This window comes from Taeniopygia guttata, chromosome 3 (assembly GCF_048771995.1).
Source record: "Taeniopygia guttata chromosome 3, bTaeGut7.mat, whole genome shotgun sequence".
In the NCBI taxonomy this organism is placed as follows: Eukaryota; Metazoa; Chordata; class Aves; order Passeriformes; family Estrildidae; genus Taeniopygia; species Taeniopygia guttata.
In genome coordinates, this window is record NC_133027.1 from 73,849,493 (window position 1) to 73,873,121 (window position 23,629).

The window sequence follows — 23,629 nt, forward strand, 5'->3', positions numbered from 1 at the left end:
TGACTAAAGCAATCTTAGTGTAAAAAGACAAGAAATATCTGGACAGTCTGAGATGCTACTTTTTATAATAAAAAAAACTAATTTTCTTTTTGTGCTATGTAGTTCTAGTTAGCTGTTTTACTTTCTATAGTTAGACACTTAATTTTTGTCTTTGAAGACCTTAGGGCGCTCTGACTAAATTCCAAGTTTCCAGAAATGAAGTAGGGAATGAAGAAATAAATATTTGACTCTTTAATTGCTTTCAGATTCATTCTCGCTAACTCTCTTTGATCTGTACACTCTAAAAGCTGCATTTTGACCCTAGTGCTGGATTTTCTAATATAAAACTCTGTCCATGCCAAATCTCAAAGCCTGTGTTCACACAGATTGACCCATATCACAAACTCAGAAGTTTTTCGCATAGCAGGTTGCTCCATGATTAACAAAAAATACATGGGTAATGGATTACATTCTCTTCCCTTCTTTTTTACACTTTTCAACAAAGTCTAGGATTTTGCTTACAACACTGTCTTTGAAACATTCTAAATCCAAGATTAAATTTGTGCCTTCCTACTGTGAAGGCAACAAAGCTTGAAGCAGTAGCCCATAGGGCAGTATCATTAAAAGGGGTATCAGGAGACAGGATAAAACAATTTGATTCTTATACATAACATCAGTCTAATAACCACTTCTGAGCCTCTGAATATTAACCTTCATACAAAATTGGTTTTAGAATATGTTCTCATTTTGCAAGCGATGCTGGTCTGGGGGTGAATCCAAAGAGTTTTGCAAACCTGTGAGTGGTGGCTGGATGCAAACCCAGACCTGATATTTTTTGCAGACTGATTTTCAGATTCAAGATTCTGCATCAGACATAGCACAAAGTGTAGAACTTGTTTATAGTTGACACCTTAGTTTAAGTAGCTACAGAGATTGATATTACAAATATCTGTGCTGCTGAGGAATATACTGTAATGTTTTACTAACAGAAAAATACATTTGGGAGTTGGGCTGCCAGCGTTCTTTTGTTCTGTACACCTACCTTGCACTGCACTACTTCCTAATGTAATCATTGCCAAGAAGATTGTATTTCTCAGCCCCCATAAATATATTATTATTCACTTAGTCTTTCTGTGGCTCTGTTCTGATTTATAAAGTGGAGATTAGCAATAGTATCTTTCTTCTCTCCTCTTGTCTAAGAGTTTAGATGAGGCCTGTCTCCATTTGTTACTCTTGTGATCAGCTGCTCTGATCTTATTTATATTAAATACTTCCATCCTTGTGTCTGTGGTGTGATAAACTTAAAAGCTGCATCTGATTAGGTTAAAAATGGAATAAAATGATACCAAAGAAGAAACACCTCAGGAAACCCCATATGTAAATGATAAAATTGTGTAGTCAATTATCTCCCTTTAATAGCCCACTTCATTAGAAGGTTTTAGGTACTAATAATGTTAGGTAAAAGACTACAAATAAGGGAATTGGCAAAGATATTCTGATATAGTTGTATGTAAATGGAGGAGATAGGACTAGATAATAGTCTAGAATGCTTTGTTCCATATCTCTTGGGAGGGTATCTTGGAGGCATCACTGAGGTTTAAATTAGGTATATTTTATATATGATAAAATATGCTTTAATAATTTATTTGGAGAAAAGAGAAGAATATTTTCTTTACTGGAAAATTACTTTTAGAAATGTGTGATGTTGGTACTGTATTGTATTTGTTGTCTTGGTCTACACTTCATACTAGAGGGCTTGCAGAACAGAATGTATTATATGAAGCAGAAGTATTTTGGTTTTCAGTGTGATTGGTATTCCAGTAATATATTACTCAAGTTCTATCTTATGTGTCCATACTGTTTAACCAAGATAGGCTTTAACAGGAAACATCTGGAGAAAACAGCATTAGTAATGTTTACTGTGGAGAAGGCAGGACTGACATTGCTTGGCAGAACAAAATCCATAGCAGAGAATGAATGACAGACTGTGACAGCCTTTCTGCCAGCTGTTGATGGAGAAAATCTACCCCTTTCCAAAGAGAAACATAGTTTTGTTTTAGTCTTGAACCTGAGGTTTTTGGATTCCTTAGTAGTGTGGTTGGCTTTTAGGTCCATTTTCCTAGAAGTGGACAGAGAAATATTGATTTCTTGATCAAACAGTCATGAATTTGGGTATGCTGTTACTTCATGTCTTTTTGGGTATACCTTTGAAGATGACTGAAAATCTTGGCCTTTGTAGGTTATTTTATGAACCATAGAGTTATGCGAGTATAAGTAAATTAATTATTTTTTTGTGTTTTTTGATCAGTTCAGGCTATTGTTTATCTAGACTACTATGCCTCAGACCTGACCACCACAAAACTAGATTAGCAGCTGAGAGAGGTGGAAGATTTTCTGATGGCTATAGATGTTATTTAACTCATACTGAACAACATTTTTTTTTTTCTCAAACTGAATTTTGAGTCTGTAATTTGTTACTGTGTTAACATTGAATTTTGCTGATGTTTTTGAGAGATAGGAGGAAGTGTGAGAAGTTAGCCTTTTTGGTTAAGAAAATTTATTTTAAAAAAGATACTTCATGTTCAACTATAGACAAAACAGGAAGCTTAAGTAGATATGAATACCCAGTGTTATTTTGGAAAGCATACAGCAGTGAGGTGCTAAAAGTAGATATATATAGTTTTATATCCCCAGGGTTTGTGTTTTCTATATGTGTACCTCTTGGTCTCAATTCTTGACAGTAGTTGAATTTTGGGTATGATTGGTACATCTGGTACAAAAATCTGGTTGAAGGTCCTTTGCAGCACACAAACAGGGAATGCAATTATTGGTACTGTTGATACAGAGAAGAATCCGAGGAGCAGTCAGAAAAGTGGGTGTGATACAACCATGTTGCTTCATAGTCAGACGTGAATTCTTAGGATAAAGTCTTCAACTTTTAATTCTGTACTCTGACAACACTATGTGTGTTCTAAAAGTAAAGGCGACCTAAATTCAGTGCTGCATAAATTTAGTATTAAAACAAATAAAACAAATCACATACATTAAGCCTTAAAATTAGCAAATTAAATAGAAACTGAATTGGCAAAAATTTCAATTTGGAAGCTTCATAGAAGGGTGGCTTAGACAGGGAAGTCAGATATGTTTATGTAATTTTTTGTAGTGAGGAAAATTCAAATGTGTTATCTATAACTGCCAGAAGATTGAAAAATATCCCCTTGCATCTTGAAAGATGACTGATATGTATAATATTAACTATTTTAATAATAAAGAGCATTAATAATGTTCACTGTCACTCATTTTTTAGTTATGTCGAAGGAAATCATGTAGAAACTGGGATCTTACAGCAGTGGGAAGTTTCCTGTAACTACCAGAAAGACAGCCTCTAGAAGTGTCATTAAAAGGGAAAGGGACTCTGAGAGGGTGTACTGTACTCACCATTTTGGTGCCAGGCTTGATTAGACTTTCCATGCTACCATGGTAAGCGTATAAGATATCTCGGGACTGAAAAGCATTAATCAATGCTTAGAATACTTGTGAAATCTGTTTTATTATGTGTGGATTTGGCACCAATGCCTATAGTTAAGGTAGTCTAATGCTTTCCACTATAATTCTGTTTTCGGTTGCTTATAAGTAAGAACATTTTGGGCTGAAATTTTCCATACTGCTGGTGTCTGCTTCAGGTTAATTATTATTTTTCTTTAGTGTAAGTAGTTCAGGAGATTTTTTAGCTTGAAATTGAGGAAAAATACATGGTTCAGTGGAATATGTGCCCCAGTATAAATAGGGAGTGATGCAGTGCAAGTCAAACACTTATATCATGTACTGCAGGATTCTGCATCAAGTTTGATGCCACTGATGGAAGCAAATGGCAAATAATGCCTTATTAATAGCTGCAGATATCTTTTATAAAAATTTGTTAGATTACCAAGGGACTCTATCCCTCCAACATATCTGTTTTCTGTAGCTCATTTGAAATATTAGGAAAAATAGTCACCAAAAAGTGATGACAATGTAATGTACCAATCCATGTAAAAACATGTGAGGAAAACATCTCTTTGTTTAAGGCCAAATTAGGTATCTTAGATACCAATGTCTTTCTGTTTGCTTGTTAGTTGTGTTCTTTTCCTGTGATCTGTTTGTAAAATACGTGCTTCAGCTTAAAGCCACAGCAGCAACAAAGGGTTTTCCTTGAAACTGGTGTTGCTTTTTTGATCCCTGTACAAAAGCTGATAACAAGGAGAATTCTCCCATTATTAGTCAAGTGTTTGATTTGCTTCCCTCTTTCCTGTCCCAGGAGGCTGTAGGAGTGTAAGTAGTTTGACACAAATGTTTATGGCCATGGGTTGGACTAGGGGACAATGGGAACAGATGGGAACAAGTTTCCTTTGAAGTTAGAGAGTGAGAAAACAGGAAAGAATTTACAGTGAAACTCTGCAGATAAAGTGTCAATTTTTCTAGCACATTTTGTCTACCAATGCAGTAGAATTAAGTAATTTTCCATTTGGATACAAATTCCTCCACTCAAGGAAGGGCCTTTGTCCTTCTTCCCTGTCTCTTGGTACAAGTCTAGGGAAGAAAGCAGAAGCTTGTGTATGCTTTAAGGTGCTAAATACCCTGCCACACTCTGGGTTACTGAAAACTGGCTACTCCAAATGTTCTTCAAATGTCTAGTGAAAGGAAATACAAGTAAGTATGTGGTTATGAGTCCAGGAAAGTTCTTTGGAAGCTATTGGTACAGGTAAATTATTTTTTACTTTTGGCTGACCCTCAGCAAGAATTGGAAAGGAAATACCAATATCTACTGAATCAGTATTTTTATTAGACAAAATTCATCTTAATATAAAAAAAGGCAGTTGTCTTTGGCTAAAGTCTAAAACATTATATGCACAAATGCATTTTGGGTATTGCTGAGTGCTTCCTAGGCTGTTTTGTTTTCTTTTTCATTACATTTGGTTTGATGAAAATCTGTTCTTCCTCTGTCATTGATTTCATATTTTCAAGCTTTTTTTTATTCTTCTGTGGCTAGTGTTAATGGTATCATTTATAATTCAGTTTCTGTTATTTTCTTTTTTCTATAGAGAAGACTATGCTAAAATAACCTAGTAAGTATAGAATAGAAAAACCATGTGAATGACATCAGAAAATATAGCAAAACTTAAATGATGGCCGACTATAGCAGAAGAATGCTTATACTGGAGTTATCCCTCTCCTTATGAGTGTTCTGTTAAAATACAATTATCTTTGGAGGTTTTGTTTTATTTTGTTTTTAAACTTTTGAAGTTAAAAATAAATGTACTTTCAATCTTTAACCAAATTAACTATTATTCTCAGAATTTAGACTGTCACTGGCTGGTTTAAATATCTATGGTTAAAACTACTTAGACAGAAGCTGGGTTTATCCACTTGTTTATGAGGATGTTTTTCTTTTAATCAGATTTTATTGTCTTGCATGTCAAAATTACTCAGAAAATTACTATTACTTTTCATTTCAGTTATTGGAAGAGATGATAGCTGCCACAACGCAATAAACTATTCTTGCATGCAGCTAGAGACCCTGCCCCTTTTTCTATTGAACCATAACACCTAAATATTTAGGATTTATGGGGCTAGGAATAGCGTATTGGAAAGACATTTAATAGTAGTTCCATTAGGATAGGTTTGTAAGAGTGGTGTGCAATGGGCGGGTTGTGTTCCCTGACATGATCTGTGTGTTTTGCCTAGCAGCTGTTCAATATGAGCATAGAGTCTTTGTCGCAAAGGTCAGAGGAAAAGGCTTTCCTATATCTGGTCTTTCCCATGTCCTCCAATGCTTCAGTGGTTAGATACAGGTGGACTTCTACCGGTAGCTGTTTGTCATGACTTTTTTCTAATCCAATGAATCTGTGACAATGCGACAATTTAGAAAAGTGCTACATCCCAGCCCAATCTCTAGCTCAGGGCTAAGAATCATCTCTTGGAAGGTGGGAGGTAAGGGTCTGAATGCTTTTTAGGCTGAGAAGTGTGACTACAGAACCAAATACACTCTTGCTAGATTATAATTAAGTTGCATGACTGCTTCACAGCATTTTTGAAAGAAAGGTATGAGCCAAGTCGTTGATTTAGAAACTGTGTAGAAGGGAATAAATTACCAGAATACCTGGGTTTAACAAACTTTGGAGTTCTTTTCAAAAAATAACCAAATATTATCACATCTATTTTACAGGGTGGAACAGGGACATAAAGATTAAGCCAGAAATGAACCTGGTCCTTTGCAAATTAAACTGAGGACCTGGAATGGAAAACTAATTTTTACTTGGAAATTCTGGCAAAGTTCTGTAAACCAATAGATTATGATGGAAAAATTTCAACTTCACTAACCATGCCTGTCTGTGATATGTTCACTTGGTTAAAAGATGGAGCATGTTTCTTTGTGAATCCGAGCATTTTGTACTCTTGATTCTTGTTGTCATTGACTTTGCCTGTTCTTTGTTCCTCCTTCCATTAAAGAGAACTGAAGCCTAAGTAGGCTGGCCTGGAACAGAGGTTAGACAGAGTTAAAGGAATAAAGTAGGTATTTATAAAAAGCCTTCCAAGGATACACCCTGGGCAGTACAAGAGATAACCAGACATGAAAATCATCAATATCTTAGGATTGATTTCTGTAATTTGGGATAACTTAGCAAATGCTTAAATTAACTCAAAAAGAAAAAAGGATTTAGAAAGAATAACTTTCCTCAATAAATAACTAAACTTTAGATGTACTTCAAGAAGCAGGTAAAAAAATTAATTTAAAATATTATGTTCTTTGGAATTTAAATCATTTCTTTTAAGTGGACTCTAATACCTTTCTAAGTTAGATACTCCAATGATTAAAATTTTCTTACTTTGTAGGCTATATATTAAGTGTTCCTACACTATAACTTAATGCTTCAAGAGTGTGGGTTTTTTTAATACTAAAAATATCAACTCATTTTTTTTTAGGCTTACATATATGAAATGCGTTCAAGCACTTTTTTACATAAACTGGGGAGACACACAGAATCTGTAATCAATGTGAGTTTTAATCCCTCATCTCCACAGGTAAGCCATGGCTATTTTTCCTCTTTGTAATGAAAGCATGTAAAATAGCTCAAAGACCTGAAAGATTTAAAAAGCAACATTATTTTAAGTATGCTGTGTCAGAATAGCTATTGAAATAGCTTTATCACAATATTTTGAAATACTGTTACTGTTGTGCTTTGAGCCTTTTAGATAGCAATAGGTGAAAAGTACTTCAAAGAAGTTAGGCATTATGCAATAAGAACTTCTATTTGTTTAATGATCATTGTACTAGGCTAACAGCATCACATCTCAGTGTAATGGTTTAATTGCAGTGCAGCAATATATATAAAGAGGTTTCTTTTCTAAGTTTTATTTTGACACCCAAGCTTCCCTCCAGCTAGTTGATCAAGTGAATTCTTTGCATGCTGTTTTTAATCTTATGGCTTTACCTTCTTTGTTTTCATGTATTGAATTTGCATTGAAGCGTCATACTTTCTACTTTTTTTTCCTTACTTTAAAGGCACAACAATGGTCACTATATACATTTATGTAAGAGTGGACAGTAGCTTCTCTTTACTTCACTGCCTTATCACCACTGACTATACTTGCTGCTATTAAAGATACTTAAGGAGTAAATAAAATTCCTTTACTTGTAGGAGTATTATAACATTTAAATATATCCTTCCATTTGTAAATATAGATGCTAGCACTTCTGTGGTTTTAGAATTTCTGGAAGCTTTATTCTCTATGTATGTATTGTTTGAACTGAGAAATTGATTGCTGTCTTATGGTGAACATGATGTATTTCTGGTCTTTGGATTCAGCAATGTTATATTCAGTCAAATGGTATGGTTTATTAAATTTTTCACCCAAATTAAGTGTAGTGGAAGGTTTAGCACTGAACATATTTTTGCAAAAAATATATACTATAAGAATAGAACTGACTGTAGTCTTGCAGAGTTCTGATCTGTGGTCCAGCTGCTGGAATGAGTTTCGGTGGAAAACATCTGATTAGAGTTCAATTGCCAAAAGTCTAGAGGCTCAATTTCAGTAGTAGTATGAATCAAGACTTGGAAATAATTAAGTTCAGGAAAATCAGTTGTTAACCAAGGGGGCAGAATCTACAAATGGTGTAAAATAAACTTCGGCTGTGGCTCCAAGCCAGACTGGTATGAGAGTGTGCTTTGGGGTGCAAACTCTTTAATACTGAATTTTGTCAAACATCACACAGTAAATTAAGTACTATAAGTAGAGCCAAATCTGAAGTTCAAGTGCCACAAAGCCTTTTCTTGAAGAGTTCTTTCCTGAGAAACAAGGCCTCTGGTCTTGAACCAGCTGATGACTCTCCCCATACATACTGTTGGGGGAAAGATTTCAAAGATGGTTTTATCAGAAACACATTACTAAAAAGCAAGGTATGTGTAAAACTGCTGCAAATTTACAGATGCAATGTAAATTTGATTAACCACATAATTCTGCATGATATACACTCCAAAATGCTTTCTAAGTAATTATTTTTGGGGGAGTTACAGAAACAAAAACCAACCAAAAAAAACCCTGAAAACCTACCTGGGCTTGTCAACATGAAATATAGCATGAAATTACATTCCAAGGCACCAGGATAAGCTGTTAAGCAATGCAATGATAAGCTTGTAAAGTAGAAAAGAAGAAAACCATAAATTAATCAGAAAAGAATAATCCCATACCTTGAAAGAAAGACTTTTTATTAGGCAGAGTTTCCAATACTGGAAGATTTTTGTACCCATTTCTACTACTGGTTAGGGATTTAAAACTGACTCTATTCTTGTGTCATCCAATGTTTGAATGAATGCAATTAAGATTTATATTGGGTTCTAAACAGCTACTGCATAAAGCCCCATTGCATTCAAAGGGAAACACTGGCAGGAGAAAGAGAAATTGGTGAAAAAAAGAAAGTGGCTGATGAGTGAAATTCAGACATTATAACTAAGTTTTTTGCTGTGGAAACATCCAGCCAAAAGTGTGATGTTCTTTCAGTGCTCCAGTTCAATTTTTGCTTGCCCAGCACCTGTCATGAGGTAGCTTATTCCAACCATTCTTATAACTCTCACTTGCATAAGTGTTCTTCCAGACAAGAGGGAAAAACCCTGGATGGATATAATATAATTATAGGGGGCATTTTTGCTTTCATCGTGTGGTATTCTGCAATAATTTATGAAATGATTGCTATGAAAGCTGGAGAAGGGGAATAAGTTAGAAAATTTGCATTTATTTTAATTTTCAAGATGATTTCTCAGTTTTAGCTCCTTATTGTCACTTATTGTCCTTAGTTTCCTGGTTTTCACTCATTGTTCAAAGCTTAAGTAGGGAAGAGTGTTTATTTTACCAAAACGATTACTACCATTTCAATCTATTTTAGAGGATATACATTAAGGGTTATTGCAATGTTTAATTATAATAACTATAGTTATTAACTATAACACGTTTGAGTCAGTCTAAGTTAAAAAAGGGGTTAGTCTTATCTTCCAAATATAGAAACAATGAGTAATCTATGTTTTTGAAGCAGGATAAAAGCAAATGAGGACACAATTCTCATCTGCTGGTTTTGTGAAGTTGAATATTGGTATATGCTGTGATGGAAGTTATTATTTCATGACAGAATCATGACTTTGAAATCAGTGTGCATTGCTAGCACCCTATTGATAAGGTGACATGTAGTTTCATGCTTTTGGAGAGGTAAGCCTGCACTTGCAGTCGGTCAACTGGCCTGGCTGGGAACCTTCTGATGTAGAGTAGGATTAAAATTGAGGGACAAATCAGAGATGACCCAGAGAGACTATTTAATGTTCTTCCTGTTTAAAGAGAAGCCAGTATGTTCTCATGTGTCTTGATATCAATTCTTAAAATCTCTGCTTATTTCACAAACCTTTTTTATTAAATGTTCCTTATACAGTTTAGGAGAAATGCAGTCTTTGCAGGAAGACTGTCTTTGCCACAGACTGTACTGCAGTTTGTCTGGTAAGAAGATATTTCCTTTATCAACATCCAGCCAAAGGGGACAGTTGCATTAAAAAAATAAAATAGAGCCTCCTTCTGACCTTTTCTGAGGATGAATATATTTCTGTCCGTGTCTTGAACTATTAGCCAAATCTGTGTACTCGCATTTGGTTAATCTCAGTGAAGTGAATGAAGATAGGGAGTGGAAATTTCCTAAATTTAACAAACATACTGGTTTAATTTTCTATTCAAACTACTGAAGTATCAGTCTGATTAAATTTTATCAATATTTTATTTTTATTCCCCATCATGTTCAATATCCTTCTCTTTTTCATCCTCAAATGTACAAATTTATTATGATGGTATTATTAAAAAAAAAAGAAGGGACAGCAGTTAATGCAATTTGTCCTAATCTTTCATGGTTTGTTACAGATCAACTTGTAAATGGTACCAAGGTACTCATGTAAAGCAGTTCAAGGCAGCTGCATGTGCCCTTTCTTATTCTGTAAGACTCTGAGACTTATGGGAGGTAGAAATTAGGGTAAAAAGATCTCTTAAAAAGGTAACAGCACCTCTTATTGTTGAGCAAATAAATCATTGTGACATGAATTAAACTTTGGGGTTTTTTTATGTAAGATGGTGTTTTTTAAAAAAATATTAGCAGTCATGGACTGATACAACTGTGTAGTATACAAGCCTACCACATGTTAAAAATCTTGAGATAGTCTTCAGGTTTGGAGAAATGCATAACTGTTCAACTTTCAAATTTTAAACAGTTAAATGGATTTAAAAAATGAGTCAAAGCAGAGAAGTGTCAGTCCAAGTATCTTGGGGGAAAAAGATCTTCAACTCTACCCACCTTTGGGAGATTCTCAAAGTGTGCTTGGTTTCCTACTGTATCTTGTTTGGCTGCTGCCTTTAAACCAGTAGTTATGTTTGCAGATCTTGGTCCTTGCCATTTTAAAAACTGCTTTGACAGAAAAGAACATAGTTTTGGGCTGTTCCACTCTCCTGCTTCAAGGGTGGTTGAGCCTGTGGATAACTGGATAACTAGGCTACTAGTGTGATGCAGCAGATAGTCCTACTGAATTTATTCCAATCCCTGAGAATTCAAAACTGACTTTATCACTGAACATGTATGTTACTGTTTAAAGCAGAAAGATAATTTCATTTGCAGTTTCTAACAAACTCCAATAATGTTGTGTATCAATATATTAAAATATGAGTTGATGTTTAGTGCAAAAAATTGTTTATAACAAAAAATCCTTGCAAGTAAATGTGAAAAACACATGAAGCAGGATGGCAGATTTTAAAAGCGAAAGCAAGAGCCTTCTATAAGCCAGAAAGAACAATATAATTCAGTTTAATCATTGAATACTCCATACATTTTAAATGTGTTCCTAGCAAAAAACAGCTGTACACCACATGATTTTAGATAAATATGCTTGCAGAGGCAAGCATCTGAATTCATAGCATATTTGTCAATCTTTATGGTACTTCTTACAAGGGTAGATACTTTATTGAATGGCACTGCTAGGCTGAAAGAGCTGGTAGGGAACAATTGGTTACTCGGCTGTTCAGTGTGAGTTTTGTTTACCAAGTATCTAGACAGGCTTCCCTGTTGACTGTAAAGAGAGAGGAATAGCTGGGAGTGGGAAGGAGAGGCACTAACTGTAGTCATAGGGATAATCTGGAGAGCAGACATCTTCTTGGAAACTATCAGATAGAGAGTGACGAGACAATGGTGGAGACTAAGCACTGGAGGAAAAGAACATATGTATGGAGCAAAGTGATGATGTTGGAGAGATGAACAGAGTGCCTAGAGGGATGGAATGAAAGCCCTAAGTAGGAGATGAAAGCTGCAAGGTTAAGAATTATAGCTTCTTAACTTCTAGTTAAGCCTTGTTTCTGAAAGAGATAGGAAAAGTGAGATGCCTGTGACCTGGTTTTCAGAACTGCTGAGAACCAGAGGTTGCTCTTAACAGTTCTGAAAATTGGTGAGTTCAGTGTCGCAGAAAAAACCCCATCTTTTTGAAGGAAATAAAGGGAAGCTTTCAGATGAGATAAACCTCACTTGTTCCCTTCACACACTATGTAATTATCTTGTAAGAGCCAATAATACAGTATTAAAAGGTATAAGCAAGTGAGCATCTGCTTTTCATGCTCCATGAAGGGGCATGTAGAAAAGTATTTTGTGAAGTGTTCTTTGAATTCAGTCTCCTCCTCCATCCAGAGGAGCTGAAGTGAAGAAGATTTGCTGGACAGGAAGAACTAAAGGACTAAGGGTTAGGAGTTTGTTCAGCTACATTTTTTAATAAAGAAATAGAATTTACTATTTAATTCTCTTATGTAAAACTTTAGGAAGCTGTCAAGGTAACTTATTTATCTTTCTAGAAAAGTGTTTAATTTCACTTGCTCAACAGATCGTATTCATAGAATGAAGTTGAACATCTGCTGATACTAGAAATTATTTTGTGGGAAGTTTCAGTTCTAAAGTTTCTGGGCTTTTCATTTAGAACTTGTACAAAGCTTCTTCCACCATTTCAATTAAAATTCAGGCATTTCCATTCCAAGAAGATTCTCCCTTCTTACATAGTCTTTGAGAAATTTAAAGCCAAATTAATTGGCAGTCATGATACAGATGCACAGTGGATGTATAACAAATCAGAGTTTAGCCATTAAAATATATTTAGGTGAAGTACAACCAAAATGAAGTGTGGAATAAGATGCATTCTAAATGAGCTTTTGGAAAAGGGAAAGCTAAGTCTTAGCTAACAGATTAAATATGAAAAGAAAAACAGACTCAACTTCTGTCTTAAATTAAAATAGCAACATTAAATGATTCCAGCTGACTGATGGAGTATGATATAGTCACATCAAATATCTTGGCCCAGCTCCTGGCTGTATCTGAGTGTGTTCAGCATAAAGGGAGAAAGGTGCGAAGCAGAAATTCTTTAAAGATGCCTTTTGTGTCCCTCTTCTTCCAGTCCACTTCTTGAAGTGCTTGATTCTGCACTCCCTAACAAGTTTTCCCTGTGAGCTGATCTGGCAGCTGGGGGGACTTTTGCTTTGTCTTCTTGCTCTCAGGGCTGTGCTGTGTGGTGGGGTAGGCAAGGAAAAGTACATGTCTGCCCCTTTCTCTTATCTCATAGAAATATTCACCATCTGCAATCACCACTGCTCCTAGCTCCTGTGCTCCTGAAGAGTGGTGTTTGAAATATTTAAAAATCATGGTAATACAAGCATTGAAATACTGATTTTGTCACCTGAAGGGACTGATTAATTTATGCTTTAATTTTTGGTCAGTCCTGAAATGATCAGGGAATTGGTTTGGATGATCCTTGTAGGTCTCTTCCATTTTAATTCTGTTCAGTTCTATTTAATTCTAATTCAATTTCTAATTCAAATTTAAATTTGAATTTTATTGTTTCTATCTCCTCCCTTTCCCTAGCAGTACAGGCTGAGGAAATCACTCACACTTCTTCTCAGCCCTGGATTAGTAGAAGGGACTGAATGGCTAATCATGTTCCAGCCTACATGTTGGCCATGTCCCTTTGTGGGAAGAAGGAAGAACCTTCTGATGGGTGTGAGAGCTGTGGATCATCTTATGATGATTTGATGGAATGAACAAATTTGCAAAAAGCATGTGGGAAGTGTGTTTTTTTAGTGTGTGTTCATCAAGTTTAGCTGGGTTTCCATGGGATGTCAAACCCCTGCATCTCTGACACTTGTAAGGCTCAAAGACAAAGTGCTCAGTCTGAAGCAGGGTGGGCTCCTGAATTAAATGATTGCAAATGTTTTTGAGGTGAGCAATACCAATACTTTCATTTCCCTGTGGATTTTTTTTCTCCCTGTAATCAGTTTTAGAAATGCCTGACCTGTTTTCTGTGGGAAAATAGCTAAAACAAGAGAGCTTGAGAGCAGCACATCTCATTAGAGCAAAGGTCCATTGGCCCAATGCTCTTCCTCAATGTGGTCAGCCATCATTGTCTAAAGGCAAGCTTATGAGCTGGGCAGGGCTGCTCCTGGCAGGATCCAGAGAGCTGAGGCCTCCTACAGCTGGGACTGGCATTCTCTGGAGCCTCTGACCACACAGTGTCCTGCCAAGGACCCAGGGGATGTTCCTCAGCTCATCCTGGGCCCTGCAGTCATGTCTAAGTGATGCTGCAGGTGTGTCCACTTGTGACCTTGTTTCCTTGGTGGCCTGGCACTGCAGATAGCTGCTCTATGGACGCCTCAAACTGGGTCAGAGCTTCTTAGGCAAAACTCCAGGCAAAACATAACATAATTATTCAATTTTATTCTATTTCCTGTACTCACCATGAGTTGAATAAAGATGAGACTATCATTTGCCTGAAATGCCTGGGGTTTTCAGCTCAAAAACCACTTTCAAGGACATGTCACAAAGATTACAAGTGGAAACAAGATTTTTATTTATTTTCTTTTGTCTTTCTGAATGTTTCAGAGCCAATGCTCACAAGAATTAAAACTGTCTCACAGTCTTCAGATTTTTCAAGTTTTCTTACAGCTAATGCAGACATGTCACATCCTATAATTTAGCGGTCTTTTCTGAATTCCAATAATGTGTTAAAATCTATTTATTATGGATTACTGAGTACAACTTTTATACAAGATAAAAATTATTTTACAAGCCAATTTTTCTCTTGGCATGACTCTATAGACTTTGCTCTCATCAAGTTTCTATCTTGTGTCTTGTTAAGATGAAGGAATTATTTTTGTATCAAAAATGATTAAAGATAGGCCTGTCTTTTTATGTAGAATTTTTTGGACAAAGTGAAGCCTTTTGCTTATTAACAAGTGGGAACTCAAGCATCCATTTAGAAAATTAATTAACTTGCTCAAGGGAAATGCAATAGCTCTGTTGAAGAGACTTTGAGAAATGATAAGGATAGGTAAATCCTAAAGAAATATCTGGAATTGTGCTCTACCCATAAGGTGTATACATTTATCATCTGTGTATACCATATCCATTCTACCTAGACACATTAAAAATGCACTTAAAATTAATGAAAGAAGCACTTTTGTGATAAAGTGTGAAATTGGTGAAATTCTACATTGAATTAATAGTGCTGGGAATTTTTTTTTAAAAGTTACCTTTTTTGCTTCTACAGATATTTGACCTGATTACAGAAAACAGTTTTATTAATGCATTTATAATATGTTGTTTACTTTCAAATTTAGCAATTTAATTAAATATGAAATTTTGAAACAAGTGGAAAATGAAATTACTTTATTGTGCAACATTTACTAACACACGTCTTAAAAACTGACAAGTGACATATAAATCTTGTTTCTCACTGTTATGCCAAGATAAATTTCTGGCAAAGACTTTTTATTAGTGTAGCCAAAAGCAGATAGAGTGCTCATAGTTTTAAATCTCAAATTATAAATTTGTATATTCAGCAGAAATTGATTTTTTTTCCCCCCTTGTTTACAGTCAAGACAGAATCCTCTATGGTCTCACAGTATATATTCAAAACTCATGGCCATAAATTCAAGAGTATTTCTTAGGACTAGACCTTGCATTGTAATTAGGGGATAGGAAGCTTCCTGAGTTGTAACATATGTCTGTCAAGTATGTCTTTCTCACATATAAACTCTATGGATCATCTAAAGATTTAAGGAACTTCCTTCTTCTCTATCTTCTATTATGCAGTTCTGTTTTCACTCATCTTTAAGTGTTTTTGTGTTTTGGGTTTTTCTCATTTTAAGCATTTGAAAAAAAAAAAAAAAGAGGGACCTTTCAGAATGTTGAAATTTGCTAGAGATATTTTAGTGTTCAGAAACTGCATAGATAAGGTGAAAATTAGTAGATCTACTATCATTATTAAAATGTTCCTCACTGGTAAAAATGTTACAAGAAAAAATATTGATATGCTGATAGCATACTTCCCAGGATGAGCAATGGACTCCACAGGGAGAATAATTCCTGAATATCTATGGCAGTTCAAAAGTTTCGAAGGCCAGCCTTTCCATACCCCTTTTCCCCCTAGCCCTGTACAGTCTGGCCTACTGAAGTCAGTATGCCTGCAAAGGCACCAGTTCGTCACCACTGGTTTAAAATAGATCACACTGAAATATAACATATGCCATAGCAAGATGGGATTATGCCTTTTACAATTGAAATTCTAGGTTTGAGATAGCACGATGAGTGTAGGATAGGAGCCTTTGTAGAACAAAGTAATTGAAAGTTAATTATCCACTTTGACTTTAGACAGAACACTGAGGGTGAGAAGTCTGTAGTAGTTTAAAGCAACATCTGATTCCAGTTATCAGATTTTAGCTAACCTTCCTATAGTAAAGGATTTTACAAATAAGTGTATGAAGCCAAATATAATAAATAGCATAATAATAAAAACCCCAGAAATTATAGAGTTATCATTCTAAGAAAAGGCATAGAGCAAGATTACAGTTTATACAAGGAGTATGACATAAATACTACCCTTTCAAGTGTACATATTTCTTAGAATTAGAAATTCCTTAGGAGTTAGAATTAGAGCTAGAATTCCTTAGGAGTAATACACAGAACCACAGGCAAATCTTGAGAACTTCCAAGAAGATGTACTGTAAACTAAAATTTGCACTATACATGGCAGCATTTTATTATATCTGGAGCACATTACATTTTCTCCTGTGATTCTAACTAGAAGCTGAATTCCTTCCATTCTATTTTCATGGCTGTTTTAATATGAAGTTTGATACAAAATTGGGAAATATTTTGTTTTGTTTTAAGAAGCAGTCCAAAAGTCTATAGGAATACGTCAATTATAACAATAGAGTCCTATAAATTCCTGTCATGCCAAAAAAATAATAGTTACAATATGTTGAAAAATCATTTTTTATAGGGTGGTTTTGGAGAAATACCTTTAGTACTCATCTTAAGGATAAAAAAAATTACCTGATGAAGGACACCCAAGCTGTAGTTCATTACAGAATTCATAAGGATTTCTGAAATGCCTTATTTGTCTTGCAGATTTCTAATTTTTAGTGTGAAATAAGAACATGGACTATCTTTTATTTTGCTTGTAATCTAGATGCGATCTGAAAGTTTTGAATGGGTTCCAGCTAGCACCTGAGATGTTGGTATCTCCTCTGAAATCAAGGTTTTTCCATCAATAATTTATGTAAGCAGCTATGACGCTTACTGAAAGAAGTGTTTTTCACTTCAATTGTCTTCTCTTTCCAAACATCAGACTTACTCTATATTTGAAGGCTGGAACAAATTCTGTCCATGAATGACTCAACTTCAAAATGTTTTGTTTGCACTGCAAAATATGATACACTCTCCATTGGGAAGCTGCTAGCCTGGCATGTTTAGCTCGTTTTCCCGCTGACTTACCAAGTGTTATGCAAGCATTGCTATCCCATTCTTGCATAACATGAACAGCTCCTGTTACTTTTACTTTAAATATGGACACAGAGTTTTAAAATATCTTGTAAATAATAAGGTCCTTCCTGGAAGTTAGGTGAAATACTTCAAGCTACAAAGGTCTGTATGAGTCTTATTTTTCTTAGAGTGCGTGTTATATGCCTTTATTATTTTCAAACAGAATATCCTTTTCTCTTGAAAATATTTAAATATGTAATCTGTCATGTAAGAACATGGTTTTTCTTCTGAATTTGCTATCTGACAAATATTTTCCAAAAAAAGGTGGATTACCCAGCAATAAAATAAACTTTCTTTCTGTAGATATAAATATAGGGTGGAATAATTAATGAACAAAATACATTTTGAGTCCCGGGCTGTATTATCCAGGCACATATAGACATTGTAAATATAGACATTGTAAATATAGACATTGTAAATCTCTCAGCCACAGAGGGTGAGTACCATCCAGAGGAAAATAAAACCTTCATGAAAAGGAAGCAATGCTGGATTAATAAAAGCCCTTGTTGTCGAAATTGGGTTACATATTATGGATCTATGGTGTGTATTAGAATGGCTAAAATCTTACACATATGTTATTTTAAAAGGAAAAATAATGATTAAACTTCAATGAAAATATGCTTAAGATGTAAACCAATATATTAAAAGTGACAAATTTGATGGAGTTTTGTACAGTGAAATAAGTCATATTATCTCCTGTTTGCATATCAGGAGAGGTAATAGAATTAGCTAGAGCTAGCATTTCTGGCCTCTTTAAGAAGGAAATGCAAACAGAAGAGAATGTGGTGGAGTCTGAAGGAAAAGAGATTGTTCTCCAGGAGCAAGTTAAAGAAAACAAATGTTAATATATTGGTTAAATTGCATAGTTAAGACTTATGCTAGAAGAGGAACTGTTTTTGTTTTTTTTTTTTTTTTTTTTGTTAGCTTATTATACTATCTGGGAAACTTTAAAGAAGGTAGAGATTTTTATTTATTTCAATGAAAAGTTTTGCAAACAAATTATATGATATCAGACTTGAAATCCATTTGATTGACATCAGTACAGCTGGCCAGCATGCCATACTGCTTACAGCTGAAGTGAAAAACTGTCATAGTTTCAAAGGTCCAACTTCTATAAACATGTCCTGTTTGATTGAGTTATTTTGGGAGTTTTAACATGCAATGGTTTCAAAGAAGTTGTGCCAATAATTGGAGTATAAAAAACAATATTGAAAATCACTTAATTTAGTAGGGAATTATATATTAGATGGCAAAGTGCCTTTCAACTTAGCCATGTATGCCTTTATTTCTGAAATGATTTGATTTGTTAAATGTTTTCTACTTTGTGCTTGATGGACACAAAGTATGGCCTTACAGTTTAAAAGGAGAACAAATGAGAGAGTCCTTCAGTTATAGTAAAGATGTAGAATGAAGGGCTTCCAAAGAGCTAAATTTAAGTTGCAGGTCATTAATGGACAATATTCAAACCATGTCCAATGTGCATCCTTTAATTTTCTTTTCCGCCATGCTTCTAAGTTACAAATTTCTAGATTTAAGAATTGGAAAGGTCTGAAAGTAAAAATAAATTCTACTAGAGTTAAAACTAAGAGAACAGCAAAGTGAGAGTTACACAGTACCTGGTGGGAACAATATTCTGTTGGAGTGTAGCTGGACCATCCAGCAATGCCCATGACAGATGCTCCAAAGACAATGGTGGCTCTTTATTAATAGTGATATTGGATTCTGGAAATGTAAGTAGATTACAAAAACATGCAGCCCATATGAATTAATCAGAAGTTTTTGTACTTTTCCAGGCTTTCATACATAGAGTGTAAGGTATCTGTGATGGATGCTGGCTTATGGACTAAATAGCAGGATATAAAAATGCTCAAGTGATTTAGGCTTCTAGCTTACAGATCTTTTCTGAAGATGGAATTGGAAGCTGCTCTTAAGTCAGTTATTTAGTTAGCATTTATTAATTTGTTAGATCTTTTATTCAGTATTTGAGGTTTTATTCCTTTAAGTCAACTTCTGGAGACTCTTAGTGTAGTTGTTGAATGGCTTGAGTTGCATTCCTCAAGCAAACCAACAATGGGTGGTCATAATACACTGGCAGTCTGGGAGAGTCTATCAATAACAAATAATTCCTAAATAGGATGTATCATGAGTGGTCCAAGAGTTTCTTAGGAGGGACAGTTTCAGGAAGACATCATGCCTTGAATGAGTGGAATACTCTGTTTATAGGTGTGTTCTTTGTTTAACTCCGCTAAGCATGGCTAACCTTGTGACAGCTACTTATCTGGGAAGGAGACATTGAAAAAGAAATACTGCGTAATAACTCCACATGAAACAGTCTCACAGGTTGTAGTGTCATTTTTAGGCATACTTTGGTAAACTGGGTTTTATATTTCAGTGAAGAAAATCAGAGTTTATAACTCAGTTTATGATTATGGAGTATTATATGTATGGCTCCTGGATTGTGATAAAGTAGTGAAAGATTAGAATATTTGATTATGCATCTTGCAATGTCTTAAAAAAACCAAACTCTTTACATTAATTGGTATAGTTGCATTCTTCTGAAAGAACACAGTTTTACTTCGCAATACTGTATACAGTTTTACACTTGTGCTGATCTATTGCCAAACCACAGAATTTTTCCAAACTTTGAAGTTGAAAGAAATTTGCATGCCAAAATGCTGTGGGGAAATGTTGATTTGAATTATGTTTTTCTAGTATGGATGTGAATTGTTTCAATTACCTTCTTATTAGAGGAGAGTTTCTTTTTGCTGACCCTTTCTTAGAATGACACTTCCAGTAATACAGCACGTTTGTTTAAAAATATCTTCTATTGCTCATTATTTCAATGCCTTCCATGTATTCCTCGTATGCCAATACACTTATCAGTTCTTAGTGGTTTATGTTAATATATTTATGTCAGAGATGGCAAATTGAAATCTAGTCATTACAAACCAGTAAAGTAATAATTTTTCTTTTCATTAGTCTGGGTACTATATGTTTATTCTTCAATAAATACAGTCAAATGTCTGTCTTTTTATAAAATGCAAATCTTGCAACAGCAAAAAAAAAATTGTTTTAAGTGGAAACAAATGAAGAAAAACCAGAAAAACATGGTGCCATAAACAGCTATTAGGGCTGAATCATACTAGAGCTTTGTGGATGTTTTAATTTCAGAGTGTCATATGTTTACTAATTTCTGCCTAATTTTTTTTTTTCTTTCTGGGCAAATTATTAACACATGTTTCTTCAGCTCTCAAGAAAAATGTTTTTTTATTTTTAAAGTAAAAAATGAGCAAAAAGACATTCTTTGCACTTTTTGTGTACTTGCTCTTGTCTGTCTTGAAAAAGTAAAATGAAATATCTGTTTCAGTAAATATCTTATTTCGGTAAAATAAAAATATCTGTTACAATCATAGCAAGGATCTAGTGTTTTCATGAAGTATCTTTCATTAGTTTATGAGAAGACACTGTTGCAGTTCTCTACTGCATTATGCTATATATTTTCAGTAAACCTGACAAGAGTCTACACTGCTCAATTTTTTGGGGGGTGAAAAAAGGATCACAAAGAAACAAGAAAGTACACTGCATTAGTATTGATTAATACTGACACATGAAGTGGCCTTAAGGGCAGTTAGGAGTGAGCTATTGGTAATTTTTAAGGTTAGTTATATAAGAATATAAACCAGCCTATTTAGTTATTGAAATCTGTAACATGCCTCCATTTTTTCTTATACCCCTACTTCCCTAACAATATGAGAATAGAGACAGGCTAGTGAAGTCTGTCTTTTAGCTGCAATTAGGGTTCTTTTTTGTTGTTGTTTTTGGGTTTTTATCTCAATTGCATTTCAGAAAACTGTAGTTGATGAGGCTAGAAAACTGATAGGTTGTTTCACTGATCATTGAATTTGCAAGCTGAAATTTGAAAGCATATTTGATTTTATTGCAAGTTTGCTTGATAAAGAATTCAGAAAAATCAGCTCTTGGTTTCATTTATTTTCCAAAATTCATATGTGAATCTGTAACCAACTGTTACCTCACAGCAGGTTGATTTCACAAATGATTTCTTAGATGGTATATTAGTGTTGATGAAAGAGTGAATTACCCCTTTTTGATTTTGAATTTACATCACTGTTGTGTGGTACATGAATAAATAATACTTTCTATATGTACACACACTTTCAGAGATCATCAGAGAATCTATAATTTGCCATTTTATTCAGAAGAAAGCTTCAGGTCTAACTAGTATTCAGTACCTTGAACTATTTGTGCCTGCCATTATAGTCTGCTTGTAATTGTGATGCTATAAAAATTGTCACTTGTCATTGAAGAAATTTATTCCCTAATACTGTTAAAGAAATGCTGATATTTTATAATAGTTAATAGTTAATTAATTTTTACAGCAAAATAAAACATTTTTTTTCTGATGGATAATGGCAAAGAAGTCTTTCGTGGAATTGAAGTAAATGAAAACAATTTAATTATATTTTTCTGTTTTCACATGTTTGAATATTTCTAAATGAGAGTCAAATTAGGCAGCAATCTTTTCCTCTCAGTACAGCTGAAAAAATATTTTTTGTACCGCTAGATCTGATACCATGTGTGGATAATTAAATCTTGTGGAACTGTTGACAGCCCTTTTGGATTTCCATGTGTCCTTATCCAAGCTGCCCCATTGTAATTTCAAGGAGTTTCTTATTAGTAAGTGGCTCAGCTGGACAGTATGTAATACTACTTTGCTTTGGAAAGTCAGCAATGATAAAATGTCAAGTTTGGTTTACCTTTGTAAGTCAATGAAAATGCTTTCAAATACAGTTTGAAAAGAAAGTATATATTGGTTTAGTTAACAATACAGCTCCTGATTATAACTGTCCATATTGAAAATCACTTGCCAGTAATACAAAAATGCAATATTGTAACTCTTTGAAGGATTGTTGATGACATTTTCCAGCTCAGTAGTAAGTTTTTAAAAGGTCTCATGCAAAAAAATATTTCAGAAAGCGAAATATTTGCAGAATAGCTCATGTGTCTGTCTCATATTAATGGACCGTAGATGCTGAGGATGAGTAATGAGTGGTAGCCTGATGTTATATCAGCACTCTCTAATTTTGTTCCTTGCCTTATAGCAAGTAACAGAACAAGATCAATCATAAAAGTATTTGCAGCAAAACCAAACTGCTACTTCTGTATTTGCTGTTTTTTTAAATGATTTTCTATGAAGAAATTATGATAGTGGAAAACTTTTGAGTTGCCAACTTTAAGAAATTATTATTTGTCAAGTGTTGCATGCTTGTCAAAATTATTGACAGAGCACTGATGTTGCCAGAAATACAGCCAGCATCTAGGCTTCTGCATAGCTTTGGTTCTGTAAGGAAACTGTGCAAAACTACTTTGGAAACTGGACGGTGCAGAGTCAAAACCTGAATGGGATGGAAGTGGGAAGGAAGGATGACAGTGAATTAAATGTAGGTAAGAAAGATGTAGCAAGGGAAAAAAAGCTCCAAATGAACCCACAGGGAAAAGCAAGCGGAGAGAAATATCTATTTTCACAGAATTCAAGACATTTTTAAGGATGTATTTCTTTTGGACAAGCACTAGAAAATTTTCTAAACCTCTTGCAGATGAGCCAGAGAGTTTGCAACAAGGTAAGAATATATGCATTTTAAAAAAAATTACTTCATGAACATTCATTGTGCATTTGCCTGGCACAGCACTCAGAGATTGCTTACCCTCACTTGTCATAGATGGTCAGTGTGTGGGCAATTGAGAGTATTGAAATTTCACATTTTTCCCACACTCAGCAGGCCCAAAGTTAAATCTTCACATTCCAAAGAACCTAAATCTGTGTTTGGCATTAGCCAAATTGTTATTGAATGCCCATTTTGGGCTATTTTTTGAAGGTATGCAAGTAATATTATTATTGCTGATGTAATATGTTTTTTTTTTAACTGAGAGGTTATATATAACGAGATATTAAATGTTTTGAAAATAGTAAATATTTTCAATTTTAATAATTGTATTATTATGAAAGAATAATATTTGTCTCTTTAAATGCTTAAATCATAGTTATTTTCCTCCACTTGCCTCCAATTGATTCTTTATATTGCTCAGAGTAAATATGTAAGAATTTCTCTGTCTGTAAGTCTGTATGGAGGCTTTGGTCATCCTGTGAAAAAACTTTATCAAGCATGGACACTTTCTCTTGAAGATAACCTTCAAGATTTAATACTTTCAAAGACTAACAGTATA

The 23,629-nt window shown here is 34.5% G+C and overlaps 1 protein-coding gene and 1 long non-coding RNA gene across 5 annotated transcripts in view; one reads left to right on the forward strand and one right to left on the reverse strand.

The window, feature by feature from the left end:
• WDR27 (WD repeat domain 27) overlaps window positions 1–23,629 on the forward strand; it is a 92,278-nt gene that overhangs the window by 42,606 nt on the left and 26,043 nt on the right. For 2 of the 3 annotated variants that reach the window (XM_072927136.1, XM_030268340.4), the window contains exon 23: window positions 6,943–7,041. The exons of the other annotated variant lie outside the window; for it this stretch is intronic. In XM_072927136.1, coding sequence (XP_072783237.1) covers window positions 6,943–7,041 — 99 coding nt within the window. The remainder of the gene's footprint in view (window positions 1–6,942; window positions 7,042–23,629) is intronic. 3 annotated transcript variants of the gene reach the window in all.
• Window positions 1–23,629, reverse strand: part of LOC115494388 (uncharacterized) — a 124,705-nt gene that overhangs the window by 40,873 nt on the left and 60,203 nt on the right. The window lies entirely within an intron of this gene.